Source organism: Euprymna scolopes, chromosome 8, assembly GCF_053919585.1.
Source record: "Euprymna scolopes isolate OS-2025 chromosome 8, ASM5391958v1, whole genome shotgun sequence".
Taxonomy (NCBI): domain Eukaryota; kingdom Metazoa; phylum Mollusca; class Cephalopoda; order Sepiida; family Sepiolidae; genus Euprymna; species Euprymna scolopes.
In genome coordinates, this window is record NC_136489.1 from 47,759,875 (window position 1) to 47,786,414 (window position 26,540).

Consider the following 26,540-nt stretch of genomic DNA (forward strand, 5'->3'; position numbering starts at 1 on the left):
AAGGTTACTGGACGACATGTCTGAAGTTATGGTCTTACAATTTTTAAGAGATGATTATTATTCAACTATAGAAGAAGAAGAAAAACATCTTGAGACCCTGCTCTTTTTACTGGTGTTTGCTTTTGCATTTTTTTTTTTTTTTTTTAACATAATACTTTTTTTATAAGCTCAAAATGGGTTTGAAGTGCTTTGAAGAATTGCTTCCATTTTTGTTAGACTGCTGCATCGTTTTAATAACTTTTTATAATTGCATCAATTATTTAAAAAATTAATTTTCCACTGACCTTTTCTTAATTTTAAGTTAGTCATAAAAAAATTAGAATTTTTATTTTCTTCACATATATTTTGGTTCTTTTTTAACAATCACACCTCCACGGGAGGGGGTGGGGTTCTTTTTCTCTTTCCCAAAAGCAAATAGTGCTACACCAGCAGAATTCTCTGGGACGAAAGGAAATAAAACTTTGAAACATCAATCAAAATTTTTTTATATTGGTACTGTTAAAACAAAAAGCAGTCTTCTTGAGAGTACATGAAAAGATGTTGGTTTTATTCAATAAAACATGTCTAAAATAAAGTTTTTATTGATAATCCAATTTATCAAATCTCCATTACTAATGATTACTACGATATTATCCCATTGATTACGGTACACGCAATAACCCGTATCCCCAAGTGGCCTCCGGGCCTTGATAAGTGACGACTACCATGTAAATAAAAAAAAAAATTAAAAAAACACACACACACACACTTTGATAATTTGATCAATGTAATGGTTGATATTTACCATTCTATAAAATCCCCCTTTTTTTTTTTTTTTTTTTTTTTTTTTTTTTTTTTTGTCCTTTTCTATAATTTGTGCCATCTTGAATTTTAAATTTATATTTATCCTAAAATGGATCACTGGTAGATTTTTTTTTTTTTGTTAATGATTTTATCTCTAAAAATCTAAAGTCCACATCAGTTTTTGTTTAAATGTTTTTTACTCATAAGATTGTTAGATTGAAAGAGGCATCACACAAGTGAAATTGGCACTTCTCTATATCAGTCTGGTGCATACACAAGCAGATTTGGTGTTTATTTTAACATTAAATTTTTACACAATATAATCATATGTATTGTTATCCCTCCCCCTCCCGTTTTAAACTATGATAAAAATAAAAAACACATGTTTGCTTGCAATTGTGATATTATCTAATACTAGCTGTATTACTTGAGAGTTTTTATTTTCATTCAAGTTTCACTTTTTGGTTCTTACTCAAAATTCCTCCTATAGTGAAAAAAAAAGAAGGAAAGAAAAATATGTATGATGTACGAAAATATCATGATGAAAGAAAATATATTCCAAAAATCACATAAATTGATCAAGCAGTTTTATTTTTAAATAAGAAAATCATTTTTAAATGATTGATGAGAATTCATAGGTATTACAACATAAATCTTGCAAGTTTGACTGATGGAGTTATCTCCTCTCCTTTTTTTAGGTTTTCAAAATGGCGGACATTACAGCTGCACTTCTGTTACTCATAAGATTTAATTTTTTTATTTAAAAATAAAACTACTTGATTAATTTACGTAATTTGTGGAATATATTTTCATTTCATCACAGCTATGTACATTACACAGATTTTTCTTTATTTTTGTTTTATAATCTAGGAGTAATTCTGGGTAATATCCCATTATTTAAAAAAAAATGTTTAACACTTAATTTTATAAATAAGAAGCTAAGAGCCAAATCGGTAAGCAGGCAAACTAATAGAGAAGGTGCTGATCTTGTGCTGAATGTAGGGAGGGTGAAACTGGCTGCTTGGTCTCAATCTTGTGTACTAATAAAAACAGAACGAATATTAATGAAGCCTGTAAAACTGGTGTTAAACTAAATCTGAAATTTTGTTTCTGTTTTGCGCTTGAGAAATGGCTAAGACAAGATCAATTGGTTCCACTATACGCAGTTTATCAGCTCAGATCAAATAATTCATTGACATGACGAGAAAATCACCAAAAAAGTTTAAAAAATAGAAAACTATTGTATTTAACCAAACCTGCTTGGATAAAATTTTAAATTTGTTTTACAAATGAAAAACTTAAAAAAAAAAAAAAATAAATAAATAAAAAAAAATACAAAATAAATTGTTTATAATCAATAAAATATCAACACCAAAAATGGGGCTTTTTAAAAAAATTGTTCTTTCTCCGTGGTGGTGTGATTATGAAGAAGTGTCAAAATTTTTTTTTTTTTTTTTTTTTTTTTAAGTTTATAATAAAAAAAAAACAAAACATTTTTATTCTGTTCTAAGATTTTTGCTTTGTAGCGTAGTTTTTGCTTCAACTTTGTTTTTTCACCCAAACTTTGTGTTCTTCTCTGTTATCGTTATAATTTGTTTGAACTTGAACACGTCAAATGATAAAGCGAGTTTGTCTTTCAGAGCCAATTAGCTGTACCAGTTCGTGGGGAATATAATGTATACAGCACCTTCCAAAGTCATGAACCTGAATTTGATTATCTTAAAAGTCTTGAAATAGAGGAAAAAATCAATAAAATAAAATGGTTGAAAAGGACAAATCCAGCCCATTTCTTACTTTCTACTAATGGTAAGTATGTCTTAGCATATTTATCAAACTTTGTAGTTTTTTTATACATTTGTTCATACATCGTTGTCCCTCTCTTTTCATCTTTATAAATTTATATATTAGTATTAATATTATCGATACATCTTAATAATATTTATTTGTTGCATCGTTTTTAAAAATGTTCACTCATTATTTGGATTCTTCAGACTATTGTCCTTATCTTTAGTGTTATTTTTATGTTTCTGTTAATGTAACCTTAAACTTCTTCAGGTCTATCTTATCGAACTTTGTGATATCTACATAATTTCAAACGGAACCTATTTAGTCACCGAGAGGTAAAATGCTCTTGTTCTGTCAGACATGACTGTAAGTCATTTACTAATAAATAAATAAATAAATAAAAAAACTGAACCAAAATGAATATTACTTCTGAAGCATATTTATTATTTATTCCAGCAGGCTGGAACACCTGTAGCCACATTGAACAACCCACATTCAAAGATTTCAACTAGAGAAATTTTTGTATGTATGTTTTCATGTTTGCAACGGGTGCTCCTCACAATACACATAAAAAAATTAAAATGGCTTAAAATATCTAAATAATGGCATACATAGAAAGAGCTTGATAAGCTAAGAAAGAACCTTTTAAATTTTTTTAAATCCGATTAAAATTAACAAAGTTGTGACTATTTTTGTGCCTTGCACGTTTGAATATTTTTCCCCTCTTTAAGACCATATGTGTTTTGTCACATTTTTTACACTACTTTTTCAGTGAAAATGCTATATCTTTGTTAAAATGCAAGATCAAGCAATGAAATTTGCCATATACAGTAGAACCCCTGCATATGGTGGCCCTTGAATACATTTTTTTCCGGTTACGAAATGGAATATGATGTTTTTTCGGCCCCTGGTTATGGTATTAGTTATGTTATTTGATTATATACATATGTATTATATACTGTACTGTATTTTGTTACTAATTTTTAATGCTGTATCCTGGGATAAGTGTATTTTTGTGCAAGCAATCAGAATATGCTACTGAAAATCTTCAGAAACTAATGGTTTCCAAATGATCTGCAGTAAATGCACATGAATATGGTGCAATTCCTTAAAAATGTCATCTATCCATTAACAGAGAAGAAGTTAGAGAACTGAATTGTAATACATTTTATGTATAAAAAACTGAAATTTAAATCTAGGACTGTTTAACAATGAATATATTACAATATTTCTTTGGTATTATTGTAGACTAGCAGGACCCATTAACCGGCATTTCCCAGTGGAAGCAGCCCCTACCCCACCAGCACTGTCGGATATAATTAGACTTGTTCTTACCCGTGTGTACTAATCTGGCAATCAGTGATTTTAAAGTGAATAATACAGGGCTTTGTATCGCAAAAACTACTTGTATCGGCCAAATATAAATGAGATATTCTTAATCAGCATAGTGGAAAACCTATAGAAGTCATTTTATAGAAAAGTGTGTAGGTGGATCTATGGTAAAAATTTATCTTTAAAAAAAAAAAAAAATTTGTATATAATCAAACAAGCTCCCTCCTTGTAAAAAAAAAAAAAAGAAATTACTGTTATTACCTAACTCCGAACCTCCTCATGTTAAGAACAGCTTTCAGAATGGACACTCTCAATCTCGTGTTGAGAACTTTTTTCGGAATGGTCACCCGCAACATCTCCATGTTAAGAACTGCTTTCGGAATAGACACCCCATCTTATGAGTGGGTGGGTGTGGGTGGTGTTGTCAAAATATTCGCTTCAAATTTAACCTTGTTAACTGCTGACAGGATCCCCACGCATAAATACTATGAACCAAATGAAAAAAAAAGTGGTCATTTTAAAGAAATGTGTGCCTATAATTGGTCTATAATCAAACAACTTCATAAAATATTGGGGCGTTAATTTAATTCTAGGTGGTTAATGCCTAAAACAAAAATTAAACAATGTTACATGTAAATATTACTTTTATCGTTCAGGGTTGTTTTTTGTTGTTGTTTTTTTGGTTGGGGATATCTGTGTGATGTTAATGTGTGAAAATGTATAGAAAAATGTATAGAAAAAAAAAATGAAAAATAAATAAGGAAATGGTCCGTTTTAAAACAAAGTAAAAGAAAGAAAAAAAATAGTATTCGAAATAAAAAAACAATGCTATCCATAAATGTTATGTTTTTTTGTTTTAGTTATTTTATTTTTATTTTTTTTATTGTAGGTAGTAGTTGCGTGGTGATAATGTGTGTGTGTAAGTAACTGTGAACGTATCAGTACCTAAATTTCTGATTATGAGCGGTTAATATTTTTGTATTTGGTTTAATATTTATAAATATTGCTTCGTGTAGAGAGAGCCGTCATATTTGTAAAGGTCAAACGCATTCGTTTTTGTAATAAGATGTGTAATCCAGAATAATTGAATTGATGAATAATGAGAATTGCCGGAATTTTAGAAAAAAGAAATTATTTTCGAAATGGGAAGATAATTGTATGTCTATGAGTGTATGATCCAGTTATGAAGGGTGCCAGGACAATATAGTTATAATGTGTATATTTCCTGCCGGTGATGACTGGGGGCAGTTTGAGGACTTAAGATTTAGAGTGAAAAATAGGAACTACTTCATCTAAAGATGCTGCGATTGTGATGATGTTGCTCATATGATGAAATGTAAGATTTTATTATAATGACTAAATGTATGTAAAATGTTCTAAAGTTACATAAGATATTGGTTAATGTTTTAGACATAATAAATTTGTATGTGGCATATGTTCTTGCAAATCCACAGTATTTTGTTCCAGAGGGGAATTTCTGCAATAAAAATATTATATAGAAGATTAATACTTTTGTTATCCCCCTCCATCTGACCACCTCTCCAAAATGTGATTTTACCTTTGTAAACAATTACATGTGAACACCGTGAGAAACTTTAGTGGAAGATTTTAAAAAAATTATTTTAGAATTTAATGTAAAATGATTCCCCATTTTGAGCCATTCCAACGTTTTAGGACAGTTAACCCCCCTTTTTTTTCTATAGGAGATAAATCCTGGGATTATTATTTTTTTTTTTTTTCTAAAAAACAATTTTGTTGTTTTAAGAGGGTCTTTGTGCAATTATGAGAGGATGCGAAGGTTGCCACTCTGACTTTGGGTTAATGATAGGGCTAAGGGAAATTGTGTATGAATGTCCTGAAGATTTGATAGAAATAAAACAAAAATAATTTTAGAATTTAGAGTGAGGCTTGATTTCACATAAATTTAATGTAAAATAATTCACCATTTCAAGACTTCTAACGTTTTAGGTCAGTTGACCAATTTATTTTTTCTGGGAGATAAATCATGTGCACTTTTCTTTAAGGAAAGATTTTTGGTCCCCTGATTTATCAGAGAGGGGCCTATGTTTTCAGTGGCATCTGTGCGTCTGTTAGTCCGGACGATTGCCAGATAACCATCCATTAGTTTTTCTTGAAATTTTGCCACAAATTGTATTTCATTAAATAGATGTGCACAGTAAAAAAATTTTTTTGCAAAAATTCCCATTGCGTACCAGGGGCTGAAAAGAGATCAAAAATGCCCCAAAATGACACATTTTGTCCCATAACTTTTGATCCACCCATTAGATTTTTCTGGAACTTGGCCCATTGTTCTTAATATAAATCCAGTAAGGGTGACCCTGGCAAAATTCAGGTTTGCGTCTCCGCCCCTTTTTGTGGCTCTTTTTTCATATTTCTCAACAATGTCTGACTATATAGTGGTTTTTCATGGTCAACTCAAATATACATGTGTTAAGGCCTGAAACTGCATCATTTTCAATTTACACTGGGATTTGGCGTATCCAGGGGCTTAAAAGAGGTAAAAAATGCCCCAAAATTGCTAAAAATTACACTTTTTGCCTCATAGCATTTGATCCATCCATCAGCTTTTCCTGAAACTTTGCCAAAATGTAGAGGCCATTGTTCTTAATATAAATTCAATATAGGTGACCATGGCAAAATTCTGGTACGCATCCCTCTGGGACTTTGGGGGCTAAAAAAACTTTTGCCCCATCTGTTAAATTTTTCTGAAACTTGATGAAAATGTGAAGGCAATTGTTTTTCCATATAAATTCAGTATCACTGACCCTGGAAAAATTCTGCTTTGCATCCCTCTGGAACTTTTAAGGCTAAAAAACAATCCTTTTTGGGGCTGTTTTTTTTTTTTTTTTTTTTTTTTTTACATATTTCTCCAAAACATGTATGTCTATATGGTGGTTTTCATTCTATTTAGCAGTTTCACATGGTGCTGAACTCAAATTTAAATATGTTAAGTCCTTGAGGGGGCTAAATGGGAGGGAGGGGGCAATGATGAACAAAACAAAAAAAAAAAAACTAAAGCTGAAAAATTATTCACAAATTTTGAAAGAATTTTATTTTTAATTACATTCCATGCCTTTTTCTACTGTTTTTATTTCTTGTTACTGAAAACCCCGTTTTATGATGCTCACATTTTTATCACTTTATTTGCTTAAAACTCTAAAAATATATAATGTATGTTATTATTTATTAATTCATTTGAAAATATATTCATTTCCCAACAAAACACTATTTTGAAGGCTTAAAGTGCTTTTGTTTTGAAAATGACTATTTTAGCAGAAACCTCTTAAAGTCTTTAATCATCCAAAGCATTTTATCATCGATGTATATTGCTATTCTAACCTTATTGAGATGGTCAAAATTGTAACCACTTTTAAGTTCTTCGGTTTTGATAGTTTAACTCAAATATTTATTCCACATTTTTTCAAATAAACCATGAAAACAATGAAGCACATTTCTCTCAGAATTCTTTGCTTTTGGATGTTTTTGCTACAAGGAAATGATTTCTATTTAAATTATTTGAACAACTGCTCTCATCTTGGTTGTTGGTATATTGACATTTCGGTTAATATAACTCCACGTGCATCCTAATAAACTTGAGAATCATGTAAATCGTTGATCTTGGAGGACCAGGATGGAATTTTGAAATAAACTTTTAATTAGATTTTATCCAGAATGTAGACTACAATGTATTGTGAACTGTCATGTGAAGCTTCCTCCCTGTGCACTGTGATGGGTCCCCAACTAGAGTAGGCAATCAATTGATCGATTTGATTGAAAAATTGGTGATTTCACTGATTTTGATGACAATAAAAATATGGGGGTGTGAAACCTTCATTAATCATCATTTCCTGGGCAACGTTCGCTCACCCTGCTAGTTAAAAAATAAAAATTAAAAAAAAAATGTATGTACCTTTGACAAAACGAAAACATATTCCAAAAATTACATAAATGTATTTAGTTTAATTTTTAAATAAGAAAATTACATTTCATATGTAACAGAAGAGTTGTCTTGTTCTTCATTTTGCAAATAATCTTTAAAAAATTAGGAAAAACAAGGAACATGATTCAATAATTTAAACTTGTGAGATTTATGTTGTAATGCCTATAAATTCCCATTAATCGCTTAAAAATGATTTTCCTATTAAAATAAAGCTACTTGGTTGATTTACATTATTTTGGGAATATGATATTTACATTTTATCACAGGTTTTTCCTTAGTTTTGCTTTTTTAATATGGGGCAATTCTGGACAAGGACTTTTTAATTTAATCCAAGAGCATAGATTGTTCTCATTCTATTAGTCATAATTAGATTTAAGGATCTCAAAATTTGCCTTTACCAAAAAATTTACCAAATTTTCCACGTTGATCCATAGCATCAGAATAGAATTAATTGTAAATTCTAAAATAAAAAGTGTAATCTTTACTACAAGCGACAAGAAAAGCAAATCAACATTTCATGGCTGATGGAACAGGAATAATTCTCCCCCTTCCCTTCATGGGTTAAATAAAATGTTCAATTCTAAATTCAGTACAGATTTCAGAATTTACTCTTGGAGCAGATCCGAAGTTAGATTGACTGAACTGTGAATATAACAACCAAAATAAAATAAAATGAATCATCCTAGAAATTTAAAAACAAAATATTTTCTATTATTAATAGCTTTTTTAAATTTTTTTATTTTCAATAACTGAATTATAAATGCACTTTAAATAAAAAAAAACTATTATATAATTATGTACCATGTTGAAATTAGTAAAAATGTCAAAAATTACAAAAAAATGAATAGTAGAAAAATCATTACAAGAAAAAAAAAAAAAATTTATCGAATAATGCAGTTTTAGCGGTTTGGTCTATTTCATATGACAATCTAACTTATCTCTCTTGTTTCCACTTAGCTCTTAATATTTCAAATTTGAAAACGGCAATAGGAATTTTTTGTAAAAAATAGTTCTAACAGATTTACTGAATCATTTTTCATAATTTTTTTTTTTTTTTTCATAATATTTTTCAATTTTTACTAATTTCATCATATCTATGTGCATGTGTTTTTTTAATTATTATTTTAAATGCATTTTTTATTTTTATTTTTTAAGAGATGCATAAGCACCTTTATTTTTATAATGGCTTTTTAAGCAGAAATTTTGTTGCCAATTCTAAATTTTTTTTTTTTTTTTTTTTTCAGATAAAACAATCAAATTGTGGAAAGTGACGGAACGGGACAAGCGGCCAGAAGGTTACAATTTAAAAGATGAAGGGGGTTTGTGCAGGGACTCGACCAATATTACAGCTTTACGTGTACCCGTATTCAAACCTATGGAGCTTTTGGTGGAAGCTAGTCCGCGTCGTATATTTGCGAATGCACATACTTACCACATCAATTCGATTTCTGTCAACAGTGATCAGGAAACCTATTTATCGGCAGATGACCTTAGAATCAATTTGTGGCATTTAGAAGTAACTGATCAGAGCTTCAGTATCCTTTTTTGGTGATTGGAAATATTCGTTGCCTTGGCATTGCCACATGTCAGATAGGTTGGACATAAATTTATTTTAATATATAATCTTTGGCAGAGGTCCGATTCTCTTGGAGTCTCATTTTTCTCTTCAGGAATTTTCTATGTTCTTGATCCCATGGATAATTATAAACTGTTCATTAAATAATGCTATTTGCCCATATAAGAGTAGCCATTAAAAGCAGAACTACCCCCCCTACACACACACACACACATAAATACAGTCTTATATTTGTGTATAAAGATAAAGATGCTGAACTATATTTTAGTGATATTTTTCTAGTATTTAGTTTAATATTGCTCATTGCAAAGTAGAGCTTAATAATTATCCATAAGTATCTTGAATGATTACATGATTGTATCCAAGATACTTTATTATTGTTATCTATTATTATACTAACGCAAAGTAAATCAAGATTTGATTTCTAAAGTCTCTTCCTCTTCTTTTTTTTTTTTATATATTTTAATGACACAAAATACATGCTAAAATATTCCTTAATTCTGGGGTTGAGTTATATTTGACTGAACAAATTACCAATCTTTAAGCCATTTTATTTATTATTTCATTTTTGTATACTGCATATTGATTCAGAATTCAACCTCTAATATTTGTTAGTCTCTGCAATCAATTAGGGAAAGGGATTTTTTGTTACTTTTTAATTTTCTCTTTTAATTTAAAGTTTATCTTTTCCAGAAAATAAAATGGTTATCATTGAACAAAGGACATTTGAATTAGAAGATTTAAAATAAAAGTAAATGAAGCTCTTATTCACCCCCCTCACTTTACATTAAAAAAAAAAAGAAAGAAAAATTTGTGATGTGTGTATCCATGATGTAACAAAAATATATTCCAAAAATAACATAAATTGTTCAAATTTTTTAATTTTTAAATAAAATAAAATTTTATGAATAACCAAAAGCGACTATCTTGTTTACCATTTTTGCAAACAAACAGATAACCCAACAATAATTCAAACTTGCTAGATTTATGTTGGAAATACCTATGAATTTCCATTAATCACTTAAAGATGATTTTCTTTATAAAAGTAAAACTGCTTGATCAATTTGTGATTTTATTTTTGGAGTATGATATTTTCATTTTGTCATGGCTACGTAAATATATATATATATATATATATATATATATATATATATAAAGGGGAATTCTGGACAAGAATCATAAAGGATTCTTCTCTCTGGGTTTATATTCATTCCCTGCAAATGTTATGTTTTTATGTATTTCCTTATCCGTGTGTCTAGATATTGTGGATATAAAACCTGCAAACATGGAAGAGCTGACCGAAGTAATCACTGCAGCAGAGTTTCACCCAACAGAATGCAGTTTATTTGTATATAGCAGTAGTAAAGGAACAATCCGATTATGTGATATGAGAGCACAAGCTCTTTGTGACAGACATGCCAAGTGTGAGTAGACATTTTCGCTTTCCTCTTCCGGCACTAATTCTGGTCCACTTCCAAGTTGGTTACATTCGGTAAGCAAAGCTGCCAGGACTGTTACAGCAGCAGCAGCAGCAGTTACAATCACATCGGACTTTCTAGAAATCTTTCACTGGACTTTACCCAAATGCTGAGAAATATATGAACTAGTGATGGAACGATTCCAATATTTTTCCCGATTCTGACACAATTACTGATTCCGTACTAAATTCCTTATTTCGATACAATTACTGATTCCAATTATTTATAAACATCTAAATGTTTAACTGTAGAGTTATTTTTTCCCAATTACTATAAAAAAAACCCATTAAATTTGCATATATTTTCTCAAACATAAAAACACACTTGTAGAGTGTTGATCTATAGATTTTAGTTATAGTTTAAAACCAATAAATATTTATTATTTTATCATTACTACCAGCAACAGAAGATTTTGCTTAAAACAAAATTAAAAAAAAAAAAAAAAACCCCAATTACAAGAATCATTTTTGACACTGAAAAATAGGTACAAATTTTTGTGATACTGATTCCGATACCCTCAAAAGTTATGATTTTTCTGATTCCCGATTCTGATTAATCGTCCTAACACTAATATGAACATTACTTGTTTCTCTAATCTTCTACTGATTGGTTGCTTATAAAATGTATTTGGTGTTAGGGTTTTATTGCTTCCAAACACTTTATTCTTTATAATCATGATTTAGTTTAAAAAAAAAAAAAATATGTGGATATTTGTGCAATCGTCAGAATCATTTGGCCGGTTTACAGAAAATGGTGAAATGCTAAGCACCTTGACCCTAATAAAGGAAAAAAAAAATCAAAGAAAACTTTTTTTTTTTTTTTTTTTTTACATGGTGGTCACCACTTATCAAGGCCTGGAAGCCACTCGGGGATAAGGGTTATTGTGTGTACAGTAATCAATGGGATAGTATCGTAGTAATCGTTAGTATTGGAGATTTGATAAAGTGTCTTACTTAAGGCAGCAGTTTATCAGGAATTTGTTTATGTTGGACTTGAAGACATCCAAGTTGTAGTCAGGTGGGAAACAGGCAAACAGAAGAGAGTTCCACAGGCATGCACTTCTAAGAAAGGAGCTTTGCTCATGGAATCTACGTTTTGATTTAGGTACAGGTAAAGAGCGGGGAAAATTATTGACAGTAGTTTCAGCTAGCCAGGTGTTTATCGTGAAAGTTTGGCGAGGGGGGGGGGGGTCCAGAGAATGGGGCTCAGACGAGCACTTGGCATGGAAACATTTGTTTGCTACCATTTGTTTATTGTATAAAAATTATGAAAATGTTTATCTTAAACATAAAAGGAAAATTAACATGTTATTCAAAAATAAATATTCATGAAACTTACAATTAATGTTTTTTTTTCTTGATTTGAATTTTAATTTTTTAAAAGTTTCGTAAAAATTGTTCAATAACTACTCGAGGATATTGTTTTCATTTTGCAATTAATTTTTCATTGAATTAGCTCTATACTGACAGAAATAATATCTTTCATTGAAAAATTTGACCAGTATTTGTGCAAGAGGTGAGGTATCACTAAACTTTCGTTTGGCAATTTCTATGAACCGCCCAGATGATTCCAATGATAGCACAGTCCATATACTACACAAGAAGTAAAACAAATAAAATCATTACACTTTAATGTGTAACAGCAAATGTAATTGTCTCTGCAAGACAAGACAAAGCAAGTCTTTTATGAAATGTAACTTATTGATAATTTTTTTTTTTTTTTTTTTTTTTTTTGCTTTAATTCACACCAAACAAGAAACACGGTCACTGGAATGTTAGTGGCGACTGTAAATTAGGTGTCAGATTTGTAGAGGAATCATAAATGGAGGGGCCTGAGTATGATTTAACGCCTTCATTGGTGAGCCTCCATTTGGGTGGGGTTGTGTGGAATGTAGAGTTCCCATTTAGCTACCATTGCTCCCAGGCCCACTTTGGCCCAGAATGGTAATACCTGTTAGGGCATCTGGTGCTACCAAATCAGACTGTCTGAAGATCCTAGCTGCTTGACCAAAAACTTCGCAACAAGATGCATTTTCACATTACATTTAAATTTTTACATATTGGTTCAGTTGGAGAAGGGGGGGGTAAAAGTTTTAAGAAAGAAGTTATTAGAAGTATTAGAAATATTAGAAGTCGAAACTTTTCAGCATCTGGAGGATCTCTTGTAAGATTTTGTTACTTGTCAGGTTAGTTGACTGTATTTACGTTTAGGGACAAAAGTGTAGCAAATTTCATGGAAGTACTTGTAAAACAAGCACAAGAATAAAACACTACAGTGATGGGACACAGGCTGAAGCTTGTTAAACAGTGTAGAATTTATTAGGGGAAACTTTCTTTAAATTTTTTTTTAACCATATCCAAAAGAAAGTGACCAATCAGTGTTGGTGTACCAACTCATAAATAAATCCAGAACTTTGAGTTGCCTCCCTTGAGCAAGCGATTTTCCTTTTTCCTGTGTGACTTGTTTTGTACATGCTTTGAGTAAACTATCAGGTTGACAAGAAAATTCTTGCGGTTTTCACTTTTAAATTCAAATGAACATACCTCAGTTCAAACAAAAATTTATTGATCGAAATAAGCACTATCAGAATAAACACACTTTTGCTAACGCAAAACAAGTGTATTTATGCCGGTAGCGTAAAAATCTTGTTCTGGTGGCGATGAAGTCGCTGAAGGCGTTTTTGATATTGCTTTAATTTTTTTTAAGCATTTTTCATGCAGAAAGTTGTCGAGATGCTTGAAAAATTAGTAGTCGGTAGGTGAGAGGCCTGGAGAGTATGGTGGATGAGGTAGTTGGGTTGTTCAATTTGTTCAACTTCTACAAGGTCAGTTTAACAATGTGCGATCGGGCATTGTCATGGAGGAGAATTAGGCCGTTTCTGTTGACTAATGCTGGGTGTTGTTGAAGTTTCTGATGCATTTCATCCATTTGTTGACAGTACTTCTCTGCATTCAAAAAAAACTAATGGATGAGACTGGTCACAGACCATCAAACAATCAGCATGACCTTCTTTTGGTGCAACTCTGGCTTCGAGAAGTGTCATGAAGTTTTGTCTGCATCTAACCATTGAGCTGAGCATCACCAGTTATAAAGAACCAACTTTTTATCGCAAGTCACAACCTAGTTGAGAAACGGGTCAAAGTAAAAAAAGGGAGGATGACACTTGATAACGGCGTTTCTTTTGGTTGTTGTCCAATTCTGGAAGCTTTTTGTTTTTTGCCTTTCCAATCTCTCAAGTGGTTGAAAATCATCATATATGTTACGTCTAATTCAGAAACAAGTTTTTGAACAGTTGTGCGTGGATTGACTCTTAATTGATCATTGTCAACATCCGTTATCAGCCACTATGCTCATCATTGCCACAAAATTTCTTAAACCACCATTGTGCTGTGCATTGTAATGGTTCCTGGGGCCAAACGCTTTGTTTATATCGCAAGCAGCTTTTCGGCTTGGCTTGAATTGAAATTAGAAAATTGTGTGAATTTGCTTTTTATCCATCTGGTTTTCAATGTTCTGAAAAGACATATGAAAACGATTGTAATTAAAAAGATTAGATGAGCGAAAAATGCTCTTTAAAATGATATATTAAGTAAAGGTATTATAAAAAAACTTATTTGAAAATACATCATTTGAAACCAAAATTAAGTTCCGCAAAATTTTTCTATTCAACCTAATATTAATCTTGCTATAACTTAGTTCTTTTAATATTTTATTTTTATACTGAAACTTGAGTTTTAGATGAAACACTTCACTGTAAATAATTATCATGCAATAAATCGGATATAACTAAAACAAGTATTTTTTGTATATTGCAATACATTTGAGAGAGTGAAAGATTTCTAGACAGTTCGACATTATTGTTTTTATAGAATGAAATGAAGATTTTACAAGAATGTAACTTGATTCCTGCTTGCTTGTTTTCTTACGTTATCCCACTTCTAACATCAGTGCTGTGTGTGGTTAATATATGGTCTCTCGTATGATACTTGATAAGTTAAATTTTTACCTACAGTGTTCAGGGTATTTTTTAACAATTTTTGTAAAGGAAAGAAAGAAAAAAAAATGTAACCTGGCCAATATTTGATGTATTCTCCAACTACAAAGAGCATCTTTGGCCAAATACAGGTTACTGTAAGAAGCTGTTCTAAGCCTTCACTACTGTCTCTAGACAGAACTTGAACCGTGAGCATGCAGCCTTCACGATATTTTTAGAAAGGCACCTGGAAACTAGTTAGATCCTAGTAATCAATGCTCTTTGCGGTTGCAGGCAGAATCGTTGGTGTCTTTCTCAACTTTGCTGCACACATTATCTATTGCAAACAGATTAGTTGGACGGTGGGGTTAAGGTGTTAGAACTGGCAAAGTTGTGGAAATTCTCAAGCAGACACTTTTGTGTTTTTTCAGAGGTGAAAACAGCTGTTTCCAAGATACATAGATGTACGGATTGCATAGTCATAGTAGATGCTATTATTTCCAAATATTCTTTCCAACATTTTCCCAGGACTTTCTGCTACATTCAATATTCAATTTTTTTAGATCATTCGGTGGAGATATTTACACCATTGTGTTGCACTGTTATTACTAAGACCACTCATTTTTTAATGGCATTGATCATCAAGCCTTGATCTTGGGCAGCTATTATAATCATCTCCTGATCATGCTGGAGCGATCCTCTTTTTAGCCAGTCTAGAGGGCCTTTTTTATGATATAATCCTGAGTGAATTCACCTAGAAAATACTTGGCATACTGTTGGTTGGCCTATTTTTCCAGTTTTTTTTGCAATGGAAATTTCTTGGTGTATTTTTGTTGACTCTTGGGATATTTTCATAGCAGATTTGTTTTCTGATTCTGTGTCATTTGTGTGTTTGTATGTCCAGCTAAAAGCTAGAAAACACTCAAAGGTAGCACATTCTTGATAGCATTACCCCGGATGAATAATATCTAAAATTTAGAGGAAAAAAATATTAATTCTTTGACCCTATACTGCCACAGACTTTTCACGGCCTTTTCTACTCATTTGATGTACTAATTAAAGAGAAGTAACTTTTATTTTTTATTTTATTTTTTTTTTTTTGTTCATGAATTAATTTCTCTGTGCTGACTCCTCCTTGGAAAATCAAAATATGTGTATGTGTGTCCAGAGAGAGGAGTGAAGAAGAAAGAGTGATAGAGGAAGAGGGGCTGGACGAAAGAGAATTAGAAGTTTTAATTGAAGTATGTTACTCTTTTACCTTTTCAAAGGTGTAGTGTGCATAGAATTTGATGCAGACTGGCTATTGTTGGTTCTGGTAGAAGTTCTTCTTGTCTGGGAAGGATCAGAGCATCCTCCACTTAACATTTAAGAGTGCTGAATTATTGGACATTTGTAACTATGAAAATTCACATTTCAAGTAAAAGCATTTTGGTGTACTTATGTGTCATGCTAAAATAAGTGTTCTTGCTAAAAGTTAGAAAAAATAAAGCATTTATTACAAGATCGATTACAAGTAAAAAATTTCATCATAAATTGCAGTTTTATTGTATTACATTGTTTATTTTTTTGACTTGCTTTAAATGAAAGAATGATTTATCTCCCCTACTTCATGGGAATTTCCAGCACTTCCACTGATCAATAGCAGAAAGAGAAAATATGATAAGATTGTTTATTTTTTAAAAGTTCTTGGCAATCATTTGATCTTTTTCTGTAATTTTGTAACTTATAATAAAGAAAAACAAGATAACTTTGGATATACAGCATTAACCAATTCTTATAACCAAACATTTGTATTATATTTCTCTTAGTCTGTCTGTCTGTTCTATTTTTTTCTGAAACTACTGTATGATCTGAGATTTTGGATTTTGTAAGGTTAAGTGATATATTGGTGTGATACACAGTTAGGGAATTTGTTAAGTCACAATGCACAACTGAGAGAATTTTCGTAGCTTTTTTGTCTGGCGTTCGGCTTATATCTTTAGTCATTTTCCCCTATACACACACATCACAATTTGGGAGATCGTCTGAAGGTATTATTTTCATGCCTTCGACTACGTTTGGTAATTTTTTTAATATCAGCTGTATTGCAGTGTCCTAGAATTTTATGCCAGGTTTCCAAGTTGTGACAGGCAATTTTTGAGGGAACCATACTTTTTAAATAATATAGTCGGACATTTTCTTTAATGTCAAATACAGTTCCATTGGGGTATATCAATTTTGATTTATTTTGGTCAAATTGTATATTCGCGCCTTGTTTAATTGCAGCCTGCACGGAAAATATGTCTTGCTTAAATGTAGGTATGAACAGAGCATTTTTTAGAATACAGTTACAGATTTTGCCTTTATTTTTTAGGTATATTTTAGCATCGCCTCTTTTCAAGACTATATCATTTATTTGACTACCGTCGGCAAGTTCAACAAAATGACTTTGTGGATTAAAGTTTGAATCAAAATGAATAAAATCAGATTCCTTGGTGATAACGTGTGCTGTAGCACCACAGTCTACAAGGAGATTTTTACCATTTGTGGTATTGTCAAAGTTACATGGGAATAGAAATGTATATTCTTCCTCAAAGTTCTCAACGGTTTTTACGGAATCCATTTTAGAGTGTTTATATCGACATTGGAAATTTTTGTGGTTGGATTGTCCACAATTATAGCAGATAATTTTATTCTTTTTCTTGGGAAAATTACATTTGGAGACGTTGCGGTCATCAAGTAGATGAGGCTCCCTACCATTTCCCTGTATATTAGATTATCTGTGGATTTTGTTTCGGTCCCTATATTTTTATTTATGTCCATTTCGATGGGAGTTGAACGTGGCTTACAATCTTGCATTCCGAACTTGAGCAGAATTTTTTCAATGTATCATGATTGGTTCATAGTTATAGTTTCATTTTCACAGGTAAATTTTATACCGAGGAACCATGACAGTCGTCCAAGATCGGGCATTTTAAATTTTTTATTTAATTCATTTTAATATCTTTTAAAGTGTTGTCACAGTTTGAGGCGAGTAATATATCGTCAACCCAAAAAAACAAAATCAACAATTTATTACCTACATTTTTGGTATACATGCACGCGTCTACGGGACATTGTTTGAATTCCTGTTCTATTAATAATTATGGAGTGTTAAATTCCAATTGTGTGTCCATATAATGATTTATTTAATTTCCACACCCAATTTTTATTTTTTATTTTAAATCCCTCTGGAGGGTAAATGTAGATTTCACAGTCAATTGGAGCATTTAAATAAGCATTTTTTACATCCATTTGATATATTTTTAAATTGTATTGAGTGGCAAGTTGTAATAAAATTCTAATTGTTAAATTTGTCGTGGGTTAAAATATTGCAAAATATTTCACTCCAGAAATTTGTGAAAAACCTTTTGCCACAAATCTTGCTTTAAAAGTTTCACTGCCAGAAGCTGTGATTTTTTTTGGAAAAACCTCAGCGTGAAGAAATTATATTTTTATCTGTTGGTTTGGCCACTATTTCGTATGTGTTATTTTCAGATAAAGCTTTCAATTCGGATACCATAGCTTGTTCCCATTCTTGGTGATTTTCTGAATTAATCGCCTCATAACTTTCCGGTGCGCTGTTCAATGAATAACAGTAATCCACAGCGTAATGTTGTATCTTTTCAATTTGTAAGAAGTCTGGCCTTTTTTGCTCCCTTATTGGGTATCGACATGTCTGGTTAATATTTTCGTCAGAAGTTCTACTGTAATTGTCGTCGTTATTAATATTGTCATTGTGGTCGATTAAGATGCTAGGTAATATTTCACATTTTTCATCGACTGGATCGCCATTTTTTAAATTTAATGTATCATTGAATTTTACACATCTAACCCTTTTTATGGTATTTTGAGTTGGGAAATAGATTAAGTATGCCGGAGTATTTTTATTGTAACCTACGAAAGTACCTTTTCGCTTTTAGTATTTAGTTTACTGGTGTTTTCTATAAATGCAAAACAATCAGAACCAAATAGATGCATTCTGTTCATTTTAGGTTTTACACCGCAAAACACTTCATACAGCGTTTTTCCTAGCCTCTTATTAACGATCTATTTCTGATATATGCTGCTGCCATTAAAGCATATGTCCATAAACTATGCGCTAATTTCGATTCAATAAGTAGGCATCTTGTCATCTCAAAAAGGGTTCGCCTTGCCCTTTCAGCGGTGCCATTTTGGAAGGGGGAATACGGCGCTTATTTCTCATGTTTAATACGGTGGTTAATTAATAGAAGTTTAAAGTCTGTACTAGTAAATTCAGTCCCATTGTCTGAGCGAATACATTTTACTGAACCGTACGGGGCAACATCAGCTAAATGTTTCTTTGTGGCGAGGATAGTGTCGGATTTGATTTTTAGAAAATAAACCATAATTAAACCAGAAAAATCATCAATGAAGTTCAAAACGTACCTTAGATTATTTCTCCCCATCGGGCTCATCGGACCTGCTAAGTCTCAAAACTTAACAGAATTAATGAGGATTAGTCACTACAATATCACATTTACTCTAGAAAATTGGCATAAAGCACTCATTCTAAGTCAATGGAATAAAAAAAAATCTAGTAATCATTTATATACAAACTAGCCTGGTTGCCCAGGTGTTCGGAGGTGTGTGTTGAGCAAAAAGAAAAAAAAAGTGGTAGTAGGCAGGTAGGCTCGAACCCATACCGCGAAGGAAGAAAAGAACCTGAAAAAAAAAAATGTGACGTCGTTGCCGTTGTGTCCATCACCAAACCAGAAGTGGCAAACGTCAAAATTAAGGCTAACCAATCAAAAAGAAGGGATGACTTTCAAAAATATCAGTGAAAAAAAGTGACCCCTCCTTGTAGAAAAGTGCCCAGTTGAGGGTGAAGGAATTAATATTTTTAGCCAATTTTTCAATATTTTGTTGTTCAAAGAATCAAGCTTCAAAACGATACCGATCTTGTGAAACTCCGTCAACTCTGTTAAAAGTTTTAGGCCAACATACATACATACATACATTTAAACAAACAGGTGAGATTTATATAATAGATGTATAATTTGTACAAAGTAATATACAAATGTTAACTCAATATAAATGAAGGCTTTTTTTGAAACCACAACAGGAAATCATAAAATTTCCCTCAGATCAATTAAAATCAGATGTGAGTCCCAAAATTTGCTTAATTTAAAAAGCTATTAGCATTGTATTTTGTCTAAATGCTGTTTTTATTGTGGGTATGTGCATGTGGTACATGCCAAATTTTTTAACATTCATTATTTATCATTCAAACCCTACTGTGTTTGAATATATGATTAAGTGGCAGTTTTAGTCATTTAGAACTGCTTTAAAACTTTACTGCTCACTCATTTTCTGATCAAATTTCAAACGATTATTACAGTTTATAGATCACCTCAGTTATATTGTGAAAAAAAAATTTCAATTTTCGTTCAGTAAAACAGGTTATGATGATTTTGTTTCTGGTGTTCAAAATCGTAAAAATATAAGGAGGTGAGCAATGTTTTTTTATGACTGGTTTCCATAGCAACCACGTCGCTTCAACAACTACTGTTGCTGCTGATTCACTGCTATTGCGAAAAGTAATAAGTGAAACAGAGAATGAAAGCATGAAAGGGCGATAATTTGGGTGATTTTATTGAAAGCAGACGAGTTCCATACATTATTTACGTATGTTTTTATGGGCACAAAAAAATAAGACTGAAATTATACAAAGAACAAGTGAATTTATTGAAAGCTTGGAAAAATCATGGATTACAATAGAAAAATGTGAGCATGGAAAAGTGAATGACTAGTTGTTAAAACTGGAAAAGAAAAGGACAAGATATTCTAGTAAAAAATATAAATTTATAACTTAAAATATTGCAGCATTAAGAATTTTTTATAAATTCAATTTATAACCTTATATAATCAATTCTTAATGCTGCAATATTTTAAGTTATAAATTTATTATATTTTTTACTAGAATATCTTGTCCTTTTCTTTTCCAGTTTTAACTAGTTCTTTACTTTTCTATGTTTAAGCTTAATCATATTACTTTTCATGCTTGCATTTTTCTATTGTAATATATTACACTTGGGGGGAAAAAAAATGATTGTTTATATATATTAAACTTAAAAAAAAAAAAATGATTATTTTTTTGTTGCAGTATTTGAAGAACCTGAGGATCCAACAAATAGAAGTTTCTTCTCTGAAATTATCTCCAGTATATCAGATGTCAAATTTAGTCATAATGGTCGATATATGATTACCCGGGATTACCTCTCTGTGAAAGTATGGGATCTGCAAATGGATTCCCGGCCAATCGAAACTTATCAAGTACATGAATACCTCCGCAGCAAGCTCTGCTCACTCTATGAAAATGACTGTATATTTGATAAATTTGAATGTGCTTGGAGTGGAGGCGATCGGTAAGTAAAATTTTCTTCAAGCTACTTTCACTCCATTCTCATCACTTTTTTTTTTTTAAAATAAAAATTAAAAACTTAGAATTTGTAGTTGTGTAATCCGATTTCACAATTGTATATTCTAAGTTTTTATATTGTTCCAGAAATGTTTCTTTGGCGCTACAGGACTATGTATTTCCTCTGATGAGAAAATAATAAATTTATGAAACTCCATGGATTAAAGAATAATAATTTCTATTGTATTCACTGTCGGTGAACATTTAATGATTCAATAATGTAAATTTTTTATCCATAATCAAGTAAATTTTTTTAAATTAAGTAGCTCACATCTTTAAGGGTAGATAACTCCCTTTCAAAACAGGATTTTTTTATGATTATAGTCATATTTCCACATACTATTTTTCTTATACTAGCTGGCAGAAGCTTAAACATAGTTTAATTTATGCAGATTATGTATGCATTATTATAGAATCAATCGTCTATTGAATATTATATATTACTAAGAATAATTTGCTCAATGGACTAATTTACAAAAAAGATAAAAAAAACTAATAATGATAATGTCATTCATCAAATTCTGTCTGTGTTTGTTTACAATATGACGTCAAATATCAATTTGGGCTTGACAATGAATGTCCTGGAAAAGTTACTTTTGATTAATATTTAATTTTAAAATATGAAAACAAAGAAATGATTGGCAATGATTTTAAATAGTACCTCTCTCTCTTTTTTTTTTTTTTTTTTTTTTTTTTTTTTTTTTTTTTTTTGTAAATTGAGCTCATGATTAAGAAAAAATTAGAGTAAAATGATGAAGTACACCCGGGCTTGAAAGGGATCATTCAATTTGTAGCTAATGCTTTACCACTAAGCTATATCGCCAGATTATAATAAATCTTTTTTTTTTTTTTTTTTTATTAAGAAATGATTTGCTGAAATTTTATCTCCTTTCGCCGGTGTAATGTAAAATATTGCCCTGTAAAAATTCTTTTTTATCTATCAGAGAAAATTTTTTTTGTAAGATCTGATACTTATTGGATGAAGTTCTGTACAAAACCTACCTAAGAACACTGCCAGACATGAATTAGCTTAGTATGAAATTTGCAAAAGATAGGCTCAGCCGTTTCGGAACCTATGAGAAAGGAACTCTCACACACACAAAGTGACTTCTACATAGTAGTGTATATATATAAGTAAGAATGTGTGTCTGAGGACACTTCTCAACCTATATACTTAAGAAATTTTTTATCTGCAGACTTGAAATTTAGTATGTAGGTATTTAAACTTGTGGAAAACTTTTTAATCAGTTTTCATCTGGAAAAAGGGCTGCTAAGGAGTCAAATTGAAAAATTTATAAGTGAGGGGGAGGCGTCCTTGGATTTTTATGTTTCACGCATGCACATGTGTGAATTGTTCACATGTTAAAAATAAATAGGTTTGAAAACATTTAAAGATAGTGTTAAGCTGGCCTAATGGTTTTCATACTTGACTCACGGTTTTGGTTTTGATCTCAGCTTGAGTTTTTTTTTTTTTTGTTTTTTACTTACAAGAAGTGAACTGTTTAGAAAAAAACAATACTCGCATGCACATCTCAGTTTCTTTTCATTTTTACAAGGGGGGAGGGTGCAAAAGTAATGCCCCTGACCAACTTCCAGTTGTCTGATCTAGCTGAAATTTTGCATGTGCAATGATTTATATCTCTACGGGTTATGTGGCAAATTACAGCTCTGAACTAATTTGAACTGAGTCAGGCAAACGAACGAACGTTACGTGAAAAATGGCTTAAATAATACAGGGTTCAATATTTAAATTAAAAAAATCGAAAAAAAAAAAAAAAAAAAAAATCTCTCACCACGATTCAAACCCAAAACGTTTAGATAATGACCCAAGGCCTTAACTACCTGAGCTAAAGCGACGTCTTTAAAGTTTGTTTGGTTCATCAACTATTTAAAGTAAATCAGGTCACGATGTCATGACGTCATCTGACGCATGCGTTGTGTGACCCTCCCCCCTGTCGAAAATTGTTGATTTCGGGGTGAAAAAGTTAACGTTTTTCTCGTTTTCTGGCTAGACATCCATCTCTCTCTCTCTCTCTCTCTCTCTCTCTCTCTCTCTCACTCTCACACTCTCACTCTCACTCTCACACTCTCACTCTCACACTCTCTCTCTCTCTCTTCGTCTGCCTTACTCTAAAGACTGGAAAATGGCGTCTGGCTGTTTTTATTTTAAAAAAAAACTTCAATCGTTAATATTTTTTGTAAGCGTATTTTTTTTTACTTCACATGTTTGGCTTGGCTTTATTTTTCGTTTAACTATCGTATCTACCTATTTTGAATGTGGTAATAACTTTGGTAACGTTGCCATAGCGTAGAAGTTCATAGTTTAGCCTTAATTAATTTTTTTTTACCGATAACATTTTTAAATTGTAAATTAAGACCGCCATTAGAGCTTGCTGACGTCAAGATCACGTGACATGACTGAGCGGGTTTTAAATACAAGTTGACCAAAATAAACGGCCGCTTGTATACTTTATGTAGAAGAGTTGGCGGCCGTATTTTTTGGGGCAGTTATAAATCGATTTAAAAATATGTAATGTTTAACATTAAAATGTCACTTTGGGGGGGGGGGGCTGCAGAAAATCGATCAGTTGACGCACTTCTGATGGTCACTTTGTGCCAATTTTTCGATATTTGTCGTCCGGAAGGTGGGACTTTCATATGAGATCAAGTTTGTGAATTTTTGTTGTGTCTGTCGAATGTTTTTAGCAGACACACAAACATACATACACACACACAAACATACATACACACACACACAAACATACATACACACATTTTCGCTTTTATATATATAGATAAGAATTCTGCATCATATATATAATATTTATGCATATTTTACGAATAGGCCTGTTAGTGTGTGTGTGTGTATGTATGTATATATATATATATATATATATATATATATATATATACATACACACACGCAGTAACATTCATCAGTATTGGGTACATGTTATTTTCGATTATAACTAGCTTATGTTCACTATTTTGCCTGATATTTGGTAAACAATATCAAAGTCAAATAATTTTGAACTTTGATTTAAAAAAAAAAAAAAATGAAGAATTTCCAAGTTGAACAAAGTTCATTGTGCCGGACTGGTTGAGATTGCTTTAATATTCTGATAACCGAATAGCTCTAATTAAACTAACTAAGCATGTAACCATTTTTTATATTCATACTTTCAATTATTTTAAAAATCATTCTGGAATAAAAATTAACAAAAAAATGTCTGTTTATAGCTGTGCTAGCGATGCTGATGCTACTACTAATATTACAAAACAGTTTTACATTGAATGTCAATAGAAACGATTTTCTTTTTTACGTATATTATGATTTTAAATTGCTAGCTACCACAAAAGAAAACAACATACAATTATACTTCTAATGGATAAAAAACAGTAAAAAGATTGTTTTGTTTACTAGTGGGTGTCTAAAGAATATTTTTTAATATTTTCAATACTCGTCATATTGAAGTTTTACAAAACTTTATCAAAAACACTATTTTATAATGTTAACATTTTTTTTCACTTTATTTGCTTAAAACTCTTAAAATATATAATGTATGTTATTATTAATTCATTTAAAAGCATATTTATTTCCAAACAAAATGGTGGTATTTTGAGGACTACAAGTGCTTTTTTTTTTTTTTTTTAAGAGGGTTTTGCTCTTAGCAGAACCCCCTTTGAAATCTGATTATCCAAAGCGTTTTATCGGTTCATGTGTATTGCTAATTATATTCAAACCCACAATCTTTCAAATAAAACCCATGGAACAAAAATATCGTCAAGCTTTTTGTTTCTGTCTTTGCATTTTAAATCCATATATATTTGCTGAGGGAAATGGTTAAGACTTTTGTATTGGAGTTATTTGCATTCCAGGTTCAAGTTGTTTGACATGTAAGCCATACTGATGATTGTTAGTGAAGGTAAAATATTTCTCACTTATAAATTTGTTTTCACACAAATATTCGTCCATGCTTGACTGTTTTTCTCTTCTTTTTTCTCTAGGTACATCATGACTGGTTCTTACAATAATTTCTTCCGCATGTTCGACCGGGAAACAAAACGTGATATAACATTGGAGGCTTGCCGTGAAAACATGCGGACGAGGACTATATTAAAACCTCGGAAGGTTGGCACCGGTAATAAACGTAAGAAAGACGAGATAAATGTCGACTGTTTAGACTTTAATAAAAAGATTCTGCATACTGCCTGGCATCCATTGGAAAACATTCTAGCTGTGGCAGCTACTAATAATTTGTATATTTTTCAGAGTAAAGATTAGCAATTAGTTCGCTATTAGTAGGACTCTCTTTTTTTTTTCTTTTCTTTTTTTTTTCTTTTTTTCCAATTGAGACATCTGAACAGCCAGCCAACCAACCCGACATTGTCCGTCAAAAGATTGACCTGCTACAGGAAATTGATGTGCTTTTGTCGTCATCGGGGCGATCAATACCGAGAGGGGGGAAGGGGTGAAACAGCATAAAGATTATGAAATTTCTTGTACTTTTTTCCATCTATATTCTGTGCCCATACAAGTACATGCATCTGCAAATTATACTACCATACATAGGCGCACACACACACATATATAATATGTATGTATGTATATGTACACACACACACACACACACATAATGATTGTATCGTTGTAGTTTCCTAGATGTAAATTCACTGAAACTCTGGTTATCAAAAAGTGCTCAATGACAAACAGAGCCTAATTATAGAGAAACATTATTGGCTACATATGTGCATACATGTTTCTGCTGCAACTCCTTTAAAGAAATAGCGTCTTTCTAAAAAGAAAATCTGGTCTAAAGATGCTGCTTCTCTAAAGGAATTTCAGTAGAAACATGTGTGCACATATGTAGTTAATAATTTTTGTATAAATAAATATACATTATATATACGTGTGTGTGTATATATATATGTATATGCGTGTATGTATGTGTGCACACACAATATAGTATGTATGCATGAAACATGGACATATCGTACACACTAGTTGTGTGGCGTGTGTATACTTACACATCAAAGTTTACAAGAGTGTGTATCCGATAACTATACAGTCATATATACGTGTATTTAAATGCGTATATGTTGGTATAGTATGTGTGTGTGTGCGCGCATATATTTGTGTGTGTATGTCTGTGAGGAAGTTTTATGTCAATATAAAAAAAAAAAATTCAAAT

The 26,540-nt window shown here is 31.4% G+C and overlaps 1 protein-coding gene across 1 annotated transcript in view; it reads left to right on the forward strand.

Annotated features, from left to right (window-relative positions):
• LOC145283550 (serine/threonine-protein phosphatase 2A 55 kDa regulatory subunit B alpha isoform-like) overlaps nt 1-25,650 on the forward strand; it is a gene marked incomplete in the record, with an annotated part of 197,831 nt that extends 172,181 nt beyond the window's left edge. The window contains 5 exon segments of the mRNA XM_080132433.1: nt 2,424-2,589; nt 9,106-9,396; nt 10,697-10,861; nt 21,034-21,295; nt 25,357-25,650. Of these exon segments, the coding sequence (XP_079988559.1) occupies nt 2,424-2,589; nt 9,106-9,396; nt 10,697-10,861; nt 21,034-21,295; nt 25,357-25,633 (1,161 nt within the window).
• Between the last annotated feature and the right edge of the window lie 890 nt (nt 25,651-26,540).